Source organism: Dryobates pubescens, chromosome 19 (genome assembly GCF_014839835.1).
Source record: "Dryobates pubescens isolate bDryPub1 chromosome 19, bDryPub1.pri, whole genome shotgun sequence".
NCBI classification, from domain to species: Eukaryota; Metazoa; Chordata; class Aves; order Piciformes; family Picidae; genus Dryobates; species Dryobates pubescens.
This window is the reverse complement of record NC_071630.1, coordinates 16,799,378-16,813,680: the sequence shown is the minus strand read 5'-3', so window position 1 is coordinate 16,813,680 and position 14,303 is coordinate 16,799,378. Positions and strand designations below refer to the sequence as shown.

Genomic DNA, 14,303 nt, shown 5'->3' with positions numbered 1-14,303 from the left:
GAACACTGTATTTTTAGTTAAAATACCTACATTAGAAGAGTGCAAAAATTGAGTAGCAGAGGACTTAATATTAAGCAAGGTGTGACATGAATCTCCCCCAGTATTTGTGTGTATAATTGTTCTGGTTTGAGCTAAAAAAGGACCAATTCTCAGTTCAGTGATTTTACTTTTCAGCAAAGTCTCTTCTAAGTAACTGCACTTTTGGAAGGTGATAGCATGTTTTTGCAGACAGTGTCACATTCTAGATGTGAAAATGCTCTAATGTTTATAGATACTACTAAGAATTGGTATGCAGAAAGGCTCTTGCTTATACTTGCTCCTATATAAACCAGGGTCACTGATACATCTTGTGGACCACACTGGGATGCCATAAATGAACGGGTTCTAAGTAAAAATGCTTGTGAGGATTAGTGGACAGGACAGGTAAACAAAACCTGGTAAACAAGATATTCCATTCTTCAGTATAAAAACTGAGGGATTGCAAAGGTTAAGACTTCTTCTGTGCCAGCATTCAAGGAGTACTTTCTCCATTCTTCTGCCTTCAATCCCAGTATGTGAGTTCCTGAATCCAGTTCCTGAATCCCACTCCTGTTGCTCCTGGGCTGAGCTCACACTCTGGGGGAGTTCAATATGGGTTTTGTAGATATTTCATTATTTCTCTTCTTACTATTTTTCTTTTTACTGTTACTGTTTCATTAAAGCTGTTTTAGAGGTTTCATTCCAACCCATATGTCTCCCTCCCTTATTCCCTTTCCCTTCTGGGGAGAGATTATCTGTTATTTTAGTGGCCACCCTGGCCTCAGGCTGTGACAGCAATGATACTGATTTTTGAGTTGGCTAACATTGCCATCTCTGCTTCAGAAACAGAGGGAAATCTAGCTTTCAACATGATCTCTTGAAGTCAAACCAAAAGCAAAAGATCAGACACAGCGATGCTGATGGAGGGGAAACAAGAGCCTTGCAACAAGTCCCATGGCAAGAGTATGCCAAGCCTTGCTGGATGGATGCCATTGGGCAACCACCTCCTCCAACCTGTAGTGGACTTTTTCATGAGCTGAACCAAGAGCTTCCAGCACTGGTGTTAAGTCTGCACTAACCTTTTGGAGGTTGGAGGATGCTGGCAACAACTGCTCTGGCTCAATAGTTATTTTTTGGTAACATGAGGAACTTTGTTTCTGTCAAGAGTGGAGACACAGCAGTTCGCTTTTTCCTCAAGATCCTCCCCTGCCCCATACCTTTGCTAAAACACCCTGCACAAACATGGTTTTGCTGATACTCCTTCCTTTAGGTGTCTAATTGACTTTAAAAAGTTTGCTAAAGAATCAAAAAACCCAAACCAACCAAACAAAACACCCACCAAAGTTCCAAGCCTTTCCAGATGCCTCATTCTCCAATTTAGTAGTTATTTTCAGATTTGGCCAATACCTTGTCAATATGCTAGGAAAACTCAGTAATTTCATCTGTTACTATCTGGGTACCTACAACATATTTATTAGCATAACCACATGTTGCTGATGTTGAGCTCCTTATACTCATACTGTAAGCCTGCTGACTTTTTTCCTCCTTTACAAAATAAAATCATTAACTTCACCTAGAGACCACTTAAAATTTCCCTATGCAGTTCTTGTCAGAACAGTTACTTCTCTTCTGAGGAGTTTCCACAGGGAAAATGAAATGACTGTATGGTAGCAGGAGATGCTACATATGCTTTTAGCTAAAACACCTCCAGCAAGTATTTATTGTAGCAAATGGATACAGGGCTTCCTTTATTAATAGCCACCGAATAAAACTGTATTGACATCGAAGTTATTACCAAGTTGCTACAGAAAACCTACCCAAAGATTTGCTACCTACAAAGCAGCACTCAGCTTGCACTTTGCTATGGTTTTGCTTAAAGTGATTTTCTTTTCTTTTTGCTTTCCTGTTCAGTGAACTTGAGACAATAATTTTTAGAGAAGTGCAATGAAATGCATTAAACTCAGGCCCTTCCTAGCTGGTGTTCTGCAGTTATGGAGCAAATAGTGCAGAACAGTATAGAGTGGAGCAAAACCAAAGCCCTCCAGGAATTCTTTCCTTCATTAATAATTGCTCAGAAGTGAGAGAAATACATTGGTCCCACACTGTATCACTTGTTTAGTGATCAATTTTGCTCCTAAAAGGGTGCATAACTCATTAGTAGTTTGACTATGGCTTTTAAAAATAAGGTACATAAATACTTTCGCAAATGCCTATATACCTCAAATACCCTATATGCTTACAAGCCCTCAAAACCATAACTGGATTCTCTAAGCATTTTTATTTTAGGTTTTCATATAGGTTCTACTACAGCAATAAAAAATAGGTTTTATCAGTTAGTCAAGTAGATGCCTTGAAAATGGCAACTTTGAGGCTGAGGAAGCTGGGATTGTTTAGCCTGGAGAAGAGGAGGCTCAGGGGAGACCTTACTGCTGTCTACAACTACCTGAAGGGAGGTTGCAGCCAGGAGGGGTTTGGTCTCTTCTCTCTAGCAACCAGCACCAGAACAAGAGGACACAGTCTCAAGCTGCACCAGGGGAAGTTTAGGCTCAAGGTGAGAAGAAAGATCTTCACTGAGAGAGTTGTTCACCATTGGAATGGGCTGCCCAGGGAGGTGGTGGAGTCACCATCCCTGGAGGTGTTCAAGAGGGGATTGGACGTGGCACTTGGTGCCATGGTTTAGTCATGAGGTCTGTGGTGACAGGTTGGACTTGATGATCTTTGAAGTCTCTTCCAACCTTGGTGATTCTGTGATTCTGTGTTTAAAGCACTTGAAATCTAGGTTCAAAAGGTATTTACCAACAAGAATTAGCCCCCCCAAGAAGGAATTTAAGAATTTTAGAACATATTCAACACAGTTAAAACTGCCACTGCAGGTATGTTGGCCCACATTATTTGGTCTGAAATAAATATGTCTTTCATTTGACATCAGCACCTTTTAGTTTGGCATTCTTACAAAATTACGCCTGAGTGTAAAATCCCTACATCAAAAAAACAAGTAACATTACTATAATCACATATGCAGTTTGGGCAAACACAGGCATTAACCCTTGATTTATACAATATTTAGGAAGTGCAAGCCTTCTGTATTAAACCACCCTCCATCTTTAAATTATGCAATGTTACATATGAAAAACTAAAATTGTCTCAGCAAGCATCAGGAGCCGAAAGGTTAGCATGTCTAGGATTCGTACAATAAAGCTAGATTCATTTATATTTAATTCCCCAAAATGCAATTTGATTTTAAGTAGTTTGGCTAGCTGTACAGTCAATTTTTTGTTATTACATAAAAAGCTTCACTCCATCCATTCATTAAAAAAAAAAAAAAGCAATGAAAACTCAGTTTTAAGTGATAAGAACAGTAGCAGCAACATGTAATTAGATGCTGAAACAGGAAGCTTAACCATAGTGGGTTAAATTGATCCTCAAATATAATTTAACTGAAGTAGAGTTACAGCATAGGTGGCTTTTAGACATCAGTAGGTTTAAACTAATTATTGTATTTAAACGTTTCACCTAGAAAGCTGCAGTAGTGGCCTTGGGATTTGTAGCTGCCTCCAACTGAAGCAGAGCACAAGTATCATCTATTATAATCAAGGAGGCATCTTCCTCAAAATCTAATTTCTGCTTTTCCAGGGTACAGTGAGCTTTTCATGTCTCATTTTTCATGGTATCTATGTTAGTACAACACACAATTTGCAGAGAGTAAATGCCATAGCAAACAACAGTAATAACTGATGAGTCATTTCTATTACCTGCAGCAAGAGCAACTGCAATCGCCTGTTGATTTGCAGCACACAGGATCTGGACACCAAGCGCAAGATCAGGGCAGGTCTTTCTCACTGCAGCACTAATGACTGTCATTGCTGCAGTTACTTCAGGTCCAGGACACACCGTGTAAGGAAGATCATGCATGTTTTCTACTATCAAGCCATCCTGTGGAGATTATTATAGAGAGATATCATTAAAATGGAATAAAGGAACCTTACAAAACATGGCTAGTTTACCATTACACTGCTCGGTATTAAAAGATACACAAGTTTAAAGGTTTTCTTCAAAGGAAGGATTATCTACAAGAAGTTGTGTTGATGCATATAACCACTTATAAAAGTGCTTTCATCAACAGCATGGGAAATCATGAAGAGAAATAAATGTGATTTTAATTATACATTCATCAATTTGCTTTCCTTTGATCCTTCCTAAAATGTGAATGATAGGCGAATGAGTTAAATCTTATACCTCATTAAAAACAGTGTAAAGTCAAACTTCAATTATCCAAGTGGAATATAGGATATTGAGGATGTTTGGATAATGGAGGCTTTAGAGATAATCAAGACAAATTTCAATTCAATTAATGTCAGAAAGTAAGTGTTATTTTGGCTAAATGAAGGAAGTTTTTGTTTGACTATTCTTGTGCCTATAGGCAGCATGCCCAATACCATACTCTTGGTATTTCTCCTACTCTGGATTCAGAAGTACTTGGAGGAAGATAGAGCTATTTATTATCTACTATAGCTCTCACTCTACATGGACATATTCTTAGCAAACAATGGAGTGATGATAAAATACTCCTGATATAATTTATGTGACTTATTAAAAAAAATCTTCATGCATTATCTGGTACCTTGTATTTTTCCAATCATTGTATAGTATACACTAGAAAGATTTCAACAACTGCAAATCATTTTCTCAAGGACTAATAACAAAAGTATAGCCTTGAAACATATTTCAAGCTTAATGCTTTGCATTTGCAGTAAGAATGTTAAAAGAAGCTTGAAATTTCTCACCGGCTTCACTCAAAAACCCCCAAAAAGTTTAATAGACAAATGAACTGTACATATATCACAGTGTCACAGTGTCACCAAGGTTGGAAGAGACCTCAAAGAACAGCGAGTCCAACCTGTCACCACAGGCCTCATGACTAGGCCATGGCACCAAGTGCCACGTCCAATCCCCTCTTGAACACCTCCAGGGATGGTGACTCCACCACCTCCCTGGGCAGCACATTCCGATGACGAACAACTTGCTCGGTGAAGAACTTTCTCCTCACCTTGAGCCTAAACTTCCCCTGGCACAGCTTGAGACTGTGTCCCCTTGTTCTGGTACTGGTTGCCTGGGAGAAGAGACCAACCCCTTCCTGGCTACAACCACCTTCAGGTAGCTGTAGAGAGCAATGAAGTCACCCCTGAGCCTCCTCTTCTCCAGGCTAAACAATCCCAGCTCCCTCAGCCTCTCCTCACAGGGCTGTGCTCAAGGCCTCTCCCCAGCCTTGTTGCCCTTCTCTGGACAAGTTCAAGTGTCTTGATGTCCTTCCTAAACTGAGGGGCCCAGAACTGGACACAGTACTCAAGGTGTGGCCTAACCAATGTAGAGTACAGGGGCACAATGACTTCCCTGCTCCTGCTGGCCACACTATTCCTAATGCAGGCCAGGATGCCGTTGGCCTTCTTGGCTGCTGGCTCATGTTTAGGTGGCTGTCAATCAGCACCCCCAGGTCCCTCTCTGTTTGGCAGCTCTCCAGCCACTCTGTCCCCAGCCTGTAGCTCTGCATGGGGTTGTTGTGGCCAAAGTGCAGCACCTGGCACTTGGACTTGTTGAATGTCATCCCATTGGACTCTGCCCATCTGTCCAGTCAGTCGAGATCCCTCTGCAGAGCCTTTCTACCCTCTAACTGACCAACATCTGCTCCCAGCTTGGTGTCATATGCAAATTTGCTGATGACTGTCTCAATCCCCTCATCCAGATCATCAATGACGATATTAAAGAGGATGGGGCCCAGCACTGATCCCTGGGGGATTCCACTTTCTCTGGAGTTTTATCATACAGCTTAAAAGGAGAGCTTTATATTTCTAAGATATGTATCTGAACCAGACTAGAAAGAACATTTAGGGAAAAAAACAAACAACAAAAACCAAACAACAAAGAATTTTGGTCAATAATAATGTAGAAAATGATGAAAGGGGGAAAAAAAAGGTATCCTTTTTAGAAAGCTTTAATATGTAATGCCTCTTTAATCTTTGCTGTAGTGTAGAAGCCCTTTTTGCAGTAAAAGTTAAGACAGTATATAAAATGCAGTCAGCATTTAATGACTGAATTACAGCCTAAGCCACAGACATTATAAATGAACACCCAACATGGAGGATGGGGAAAACTGAGAGCAGATATAAACTGGTGGAACAACATGGTCAGTCCATGCACACAACCCATGTACGTTCAATGCACCAGGGTACAGCTGCCATTGACTTAGAGCTGAGTATTTAAATACACAAAATACATGCTACCTTAAAAACTAAAGGATACAACCTAGTAATGAGAAAAGTGCATATTATGAATGCTCCAAAATAGACCTACACACTATTTGGCCTCCTTCATCAGCATATTTAATTACAGAATGCCAGTCTAAGACAACCTCAAGTAGGCAAAGAAAAGCCAGATAGGACAACTAATGAATACATCTGTCCTTCACTTCGTTTTAATGTCCAATTCAGTGTATAATTTAACATCCACACTTTTCTACCTGGGATGGGAGGTAGCCATATGAGAAAGATGACAACCAGTCCTCAGAAAAAAACCCACAGCATTTTGAGAAGAACAGAACAAAACAAAACAAACCCAACTTTTAGTTGGTTTGTCTAGAATGAGGTCAGGATTATTCCAGTGGATCTGAACTGACCAAACGGTCACAACTACTCAATCCTTTGTGGTACCAACAGCAAGGGAAATCCCTTAGCTTTTTGCCCTCTGTAACACATAAGGTCAGTCTAAGCAAGAACACAAAAATATGTGGCAAAAGGATTAACATAGAACTATATTTTAACAAAACAAACTCAAAATGTGGAATGAACCCTCAAAACCAGACAATTCCATGAGACCACAAAACCTGGAAGCCCAAGGTAATTGGCTCAAGAACACTCTACTTAGCAGACTTCACCAAAATCTGGGAAACTCTAATCTTATCATAAGGGCAAGGAGCTAGGATCTGCAAGCCTGAAGCCCCAGGCTTTCAGGCAGTCAAGAACCAACCTCAGTAGGACAGGCAGGAATAAAGGCATCCAGGAATGGGCTTTAGATGCTCAGCTCCTGAAAAGCAAACACTAATAAGCAAAAAAGGATAGGCTGGCAGAATTCCAGAGTTGCTACTACTTTGACAGTTCAATATCTGCATGAAGCAAACTACTCTATTAGATACATTAATGAATTAATTTACAGATGAAGTACGATTTCTAGCCCTACTATTGTGCATAAAATGTATCTGATTGAATTCAATTTCAAAATGCAGGCATATGGGAGGACTCCAATATTTCTCTCTTCTGACTTAAAACTTAATACATTCGCTTTTCAGCAGCTTTCTCTTCCTAGGCCTCAAGGTCCACAGTTACACTGAATATTTTTGGCATTAATTTCATATATGTTATTCTTTTGGTACCCTCCAATAGATGACGTTCTTCTGCATGTTATGTTTTGTTTAACTAAAAAAAGAACAACATATGTTCTGCAATACAGAGAGCTGAATTACAGATGCATTAACTCAAAGCTTTCTTTCATATTTTATATAGAAATATAACACCACAGATTTCTGTGTTTACTGAATTGATACATATATAAAACAGACCAGTACTATCAGACAGCTCATTAAAATGGTGGAAAGAAAACAGTTATGCTGAATTGAAGTTCTTGGAACTTAAGCTTCTAGTTTAGAAGTCTGTGGGAACAGCTAGTGTATTACACTCTCCAAAGCAGAATTTATTTGGATAGTATGAGATAAAATTCCAGAAAACACCTTTTGTGCTCCTTTGCTGTGGATTATTAAGATGACTTGAGGGTTGCTTGCATTTAATAGCTATATTGTAACTAATTCTCAAACAATAGATTCCCATTTTACCTTGAATAACTTCTCAAGTGGTACATGTGCAAAGTGCTGCTTCTATCATAGCTACTGGAAAACAGGTCATTTAAGTAGCTCTCTGATTATAGAGAAAAATAGTTTCCTCAGAGTTATCTGACTTGCAGAAATGACCTCTTAAAATATCTCATCCACAAATGCATGTATTATTGCAGAAAAGCCTCAAAATTGTCACAACACAACAAACCACAGCAGATAGAACAGAACAGAACAGAACAGAATGGAATAGAATTAACCAGGATGGAAAAGACCTTCAAGATCATTGAGTCCAACCTATCACCCAACACCATCGAATCAACTAAACCATGGCACCAAGTGCCCCATCCAGTACTCAAGGTGTGGCCTAATCAGTGCTGAGTACAGGGGCAGAATGACTTCCCTGCTCCTGCTGGCCACACCACTCCCGATACAGGCCAGGATGACATTGGCCTTCTTGGCCACCTGGGCACACTGATGGCTCACATTCAGCCTACTATCAACCAGTACCCCCAGGTCCCTTTTTGCCTGGCTGCTCTCCAGCCACCCTGACTCCAGCCTGTAGCACTGCAGTGAACCCTGGTATAACAATCACAAAAGCTTTAACTCAGCAGCTACCTAATGTAACTTTTACCTAGGGTGACTTTAACCCCAGTGTTTTCCTTACTAGAAAGGCTTTACCTACAAACATATATATACTAATGGAAACCTGTGCAAGATTAAACCAACTACACTTTCCTACAGAAGAAAGGTGGGAGGGGTTGCAGCATACACATTATTATATGTATACATATCTACATGTTTCTATGCAGCAATACTAGTTTATTCTGTCTCAACTATTATTTACTCTAAGTAATTTCAACTATCCAGCTATCATTGCAGTTGGAAGAGTAATAGTCCTGAAAGTTTCCATTTCTTCAAAAACATGAACATGCACTAGTCTCCATGAACAGGGACTTAAGAATCATAGAATCAATAAGGTTGGAAAAGACCTCAGAGATCATCAAGTCCAACCTATCACCCAACACCTCATGACTAACTAAACCATAGCTTCAAGTGCCACATCCAATCCTTTTTTGAACACCTCCAGGGATGGTGACTCCACCACCTCCCTGGGCAGCACATTACAGTGGCAATTTACTCTTTCTGTGAAGAACTTTCTCCTCACTTCGAGCCTAAACTTCCCCTGGTACAGCTTGAGACTGTGTCCTCCTGTTCTGGTGCTGGTTGCCTGGGAGAAGAGACCAACCCCCACCTGGCTACAACCTGCTGACTCCAACATATGATAATGGGCTCTTGTATTTAGAAAGTCTGTTGGATGATAGGTTGGACTCGATAATCTCAGAAGTCTTTTCCAAGCTGGTTAATTCCATTCTATTCTAAGGGTCAGGAGGATCTGAATAGCAATCAATGCATCTCCAGAGACAGCTTTGATAAATGAAGCCAACAAAAAAATTGCTGAGTAAGAGGCACCATAATATTTGCAACTCAATGTAGCCTTGTAACTCGTAGATTATTTTAGTAACAGTTTTACTTATGTATCTCTAACTGCCTTTAATAGCAGCTACTCACGCAGCTACAGCTAGGTAACAGCAGCTAGCAGTAGTGAACTGTCTATCAGTGAAACTTGGGAACTTATGCTCTGTTTCCTGGCTACAAAGTAAGTGTCATGTAGGCTGAACTGAATAAATATAAGTTAACATAAATAGACAGTTTTCTTTTTTCTTAAACAAATGCATATACAAGTTGGAGAGCTCAAAATGCCTCATAGCTTGCTGCTCATAGCATCTTGGCTAGAGAATTTATTGTTTAGCAACATCCAAGTACAAAGCATATACATTATGAGCACAGATGGCTTCCTATCTGAGCACTTGTTTTCATCACCATGTTCTAATATCACAAACCTTCCACATTTATCAAGATGCTAATGTGGCAGACAAGTCACCTTTTTTTTCTGAATATACCAGGATTTACTTCAAAGTACAATGCATACTGAGTGGGCAAGACCACAGACTTTAGTTTGAAATGGTAACAACCAATTCAAGCAACTGCAGGCAACATGCAAACATCTAGTATTAGCAGCATGGTTAGATACCTTCTTGAGGGCTACTGTAGGCAGCATTTGCAAATGCTGTCAGTAGAAACATTCGTAGAAAAAAACCTTTAAGTTTCCAACTCTTCTTCCACAAGAAATGCAGACAGCTTAACAGTTCACTTGGCGTGTTGAGGGGGAAACTCAAACACATTCCTGTTACAGAAGCAGGATAGTTAGTTTGGAAGGGTGGTAATCTCTATGCAAAAGCCAGGAAGTATCTATCATGAAAACTTGCATCTTTCAAAGCAGCAGGCCAAACTAAACAATTCCAAAAAGTTAGACAACCATACTGACATTCACGGAAGCTCTCCTGGTTATCTCTGACCTTTGTAGTGTTAATAAAGGACTTGTTTGTCATAGCACTGTAACAGCTGTACACAGATCATTAGAACAAGACTAGTGTAGAATGTATACTGACATTCTTGTGACTTCTACAAGAAACAGACTAAGTATAACTTGAAGGGTCTAGAGAACAGGTCTCACAAGGAAGAGTTAAGGGAACTGGGGTTGTTTAATCTGGACAAGAGGAAGCTAAGTGGAGACTTCATTGCTCTCTACAGCTACCTGAAAGGAGGTCGAAGTGAAGTGGGCATTGGGTCTCTTCTCCCCACTATCAGGTGACAGGATAAGAGGAAATGCCTCAAATCATGCCAGGGGAGGTTTTGAGGTTTAGATTGGGTATTAGGAAAAAATTTCTTTGGTGAAAGAGTGGTCAGGCATTGGAACAGGCTGCCCAGGGAGGTGATGAAGTCACCATCCCTGGAGGTGTTCAGAAAACAGGTAGGTATGACATTTTGGGACAGGGTTTAGTGGACATGGTGGTGTTGGGTTGACGGTTGGACTTGATGATCTTAGAGGTCTTTTCTAATCTTACTGGTTCTATGGCTCACCTCATATGTCTACCTAGGAAGTAGGTCTAAAATGTAGGAAGAAAGATAAAACAGTTAGACATGGAATAGCAGAATTTATTATAACTGTAGTAAATACAGTCAAGTATAAAATCCAAATCAAAATTTTGTGTTAGTATTGATTGTCTTAAAACTGTTCCAGCTTTGTGCATGTCAGCAGTTAATGCAACTGCTTTTGTACCCTCCATCACCTTTAGATATACTTTGTGTTTTCTCCCTGCTGCAAAAGTGTTTCAGTAACCGTCTCTTCTTAAAGGCATAGCCTAAAATTGTCACACCATGTATCATTAGTATGGCTAAAGAAGCACTAGAATGTGAAGCAACGACTTTAAGAGCTACAGATCACTTGTGTAACCACATCCTCTAACACAGGAAGACAGAGACTAATACTTGCCACTCTTCTGATGTAAATCAAATCACATTTTACCTCATGCCGATACCGTAAATGTAAAGACAAAATATAGTCATAGTATAGAATACAGAGGTACTGTACACCTGTTCTTTTATCAGGCATGAAAAGGAAGAAATATTATTCATTTTGTACAGCTTGCAGGTAGAATTTATTCTAACCACATGAACATCTTGCACAAGCTTGTCTGGTTCATAGAACCTGAAGCCCACTTATGTGGGCGTTCTTCTGCAATGCTGTTGATCCTTTCAACAATTCTGTTTCAGGGTTCTTCCATAAATTAGCCTTGCTACTGCTCTGCCCATAACCTACTTTGACTTGTCTGCACTTTGACTGTAGTCTTTTTATAATCCAGACTAAGCTCTTAAATTCAATTTTCCTCTGTCTGTAAAGTATCATTCTAATTTATGCCATTAAAAATATTTCAACTGGCTTGTTATTAAGTTTTGCAGAAAACAGCAGATCAGAGGAGCAACTATTTGTTCATTTAAGACACTTTCAAACTTCAGATATTAGGACACCACCTTACCGTGCCAGAATGTAGGCAGGTCAAAGAAGAAGCACATCAACACCCTTAGACAAGGTGCAATGAAATGTTTAAAACATATCTGACCTTTCAAAAGGACATACACCCTGTTAAAATCCACTGACCTATGAAGATTACTACACCACTTTAGGTCAGCAGTACCAGTCTCTTCTTGCCTCTGGCTGCAACTGACCTTTTGGCTTCTCTAGATGCACAAAGCAGCCATCCTTGCTGCCAGTGGGGCAGGACAGAAGGGTGAAAGAGGGCTGAAAAGGGCCTATGTTTTGTTGTTTGGTTGGGTTTTTTTTTAACCCCTCAATAATCTGTGCTGTTTTGGTACAAAAAGAAATGTGAGGTGGTCATGCATCCTACAAATGACAGAGGAACGTATCTAGCGCCTCAGCTGTGCGCGTGGCACTCCTCCAAGGCTTCACGAAACCAGAGTGTTGAACAGAGCTAAAAATACAGAGGGTTGTCAAACTGGATGATGAAGCACTCTACAGCCAGGTACCCAGAATGCCAACAACCATCCGTGTTGCTGACAACTTTCCTTCTCCACTCCCACCTTTTAGTTGACTTGATTCCCAGAAACTTACAGTAATCCAACTTAAGCAACTTGAACTGCACAACCTGAATCCAAGCTTTTTCAATTGTTTTGGATGTACATGACCCTGATTTTAGCTACTGTAGTCTGGAAGGCCAACTTACTATGTGGAAATAAAAGATGCAGATTTAAACATCTTCCTATAACCTGTGTGACCCAGTTTAAAATATTTGCTATACAAAGACAGCTTTGTATAAATACTGCTATAGGGAGAAGGAACCCAAAACTTACAACTCCAGCATCCTTGTAAGTTTCTGCTTCTTGACAAGCTTGATCAATGATCTGGGTCATTGGAAGAGAACTTCTTGGTGTCCCTGTAAGAATAACGTGGCTAACCCAAAAGCATGCACAAACCAATTTCACGTACAATAACAGCTTTCAGGTAGGGTAGCTACAGGAATTGGCATGCTGAAAAAGGCAGAAACAGGGTAAGTATGCTAAACAGCTGTGTATCTCCTTGTGACATGCCTTAGCTGAATTTGACAGATCTACTGTAACCTTCCAGCTCCTAAATCTAACCCACAAATTGGAGGAGTGTCTGCTATAATCTCCATTTGTACCACATCCACTCGTAGCTTCTTGTTCCTGTACTTACTACAGTTTATCCTGCATTAGTGAAGCTCCATGCAAGCAACCTATGGTCAAAGTGACCTCCAGTTCTGCAGAATACCTATGCTAAACACCAGTCAGTTTAAAATGAGTTCAAGCTAACTTAAGCTCTGCTCTGCAAGGCTGATTGCATCTGATCATCAGCATATGTGCTTCATGGCAGAAATGAACATGCATGGATCTTGTTGGAGTTCAATGAGTTTCCCTTAAGATCAACTCCAATGCATTTTCTAATACTTAGGTTCCAAAACTCAGTCTGAGATGGGGACTCTGAGGAGTCCTCTGACAATTTTGTTAGATAGTCTGATTTCACAGCATATGGAAAACTAGCCATAGTGTCCAGCAGCTGCTTCTAAGAAAATGTGGAGCACGGTGAGCTCCAGGCACATGCCTGTCAAGGGCAAGGTCAGCTGCTGTGATCAGCTCTGCTTACCCTGTGGCCCTGGAAAGGTGGATGAGAAGCTCAGGGTACAGCAAACCCTGCCCCTTGCCTGGGCTTCATGTTGCTTCTCAGGTCCTGTGAGAGCTCTATCCAACATCTATCCTGTTCCAATAATCATTTGTGCATTTTCCTAACTATTGCCTCTTAACACTCACCAAACTCAAATCCTTGTTCTCTCAATAAAAGTCCCTACACAGAAGTATCTCCTATTTCCTCTACCTCTAGGAAAGGGTGATGCTCAATCCAGTGGCACTTCCTGAGCGGCCGCAGTAGCAGTTGAAGGGACAGAGTTCCCGGGGCTCGGGCTCCGGGGCCACAGTCAGGCTAACACAGTGGCGCTAAGCAGAGTGTGACAGGGCCCAGTGCCGCCGGCTGGGCGGGCGCACCGCTAGCGGACAGTCCGCCGCCTCTTACCTGGCAGCGCTCCCACGTGCACCACCCCGACGACCGCCGCCTTCAGCCGCCCAAAGAGCCAGGGCAGCCGCATGCCCTGCAGGGAAGGAAGGAGAATGGGGATCAGGACCGGGCAGGCCTCGGCCGGCCATGGCGGCGGCCCGTCTCACGCCGCAGACAGGCCGGGACCATTCCTGCTAGCAGGCGGGGAGAGGCACCCCAGCCCCTTCCGTCTACTCGGCTCGACTCCCCATAGCTCTGCTGCCCTCAGTTCACCTTACCTTGCCTTGCCTTGCTTTACCTCGCCGCCGGCCCGGACCAGCCGTATCCACCTGCAGCGGCCGCGCGCGCTGCCGCTGCTTCCGCGTAGGCGCCACCAGCCCCGCCCCTAGCCCGGCCCAGCCCCGCCACGCCCCTGTAGCC

General features: G+C 41.5%; 1 protein-coding gene across 2 annotated transcripts in view; it reads right to left on the bottom strand.

Moving 5' to 3' along the window:
* Positions 1 to 14,182, bottom strand: part of LOC104307851 (uncharacterized protein F13E9.13, mitochondrial) — a 26,345-nt gene extending 12,163 nt beyond the window's left edge. The window contains exons 1-4 of one of the 2 annotated variants that reach the window (XM_054169925.1): positions 14,162 to 14,182; positions 13,902 to 13,977; positions 12,668 to 12,750; positions 3,771 to 3,951 (exon numbers count right to left, since the gene is read on the bottom strand). In XM_054169925.1, coding sequence (XP_054025900.1) covers positions 3,771 to 3,951; positions 12,668 to 12,750; positions 13,902 to 13,974 — 337 coding nt within the window. In that variant the 5' untranslated portion in view covers positions 13,975 to 13,977; positions 14,162 to 14,182. Of the gene's footprint in view, positions 1 to 3,770; positions 3,952 to 9,989; positions 10,143 to 12,667; positions 12,751 to 13,901; positions 13,978 to 14,161 lie in introns of those variants that run through there. The other variant, XM_054169926.1, reaches the window with a different exon arrangement.
* Positions 14,183 to 14,303: the final 121 nt, after the last annotated feature.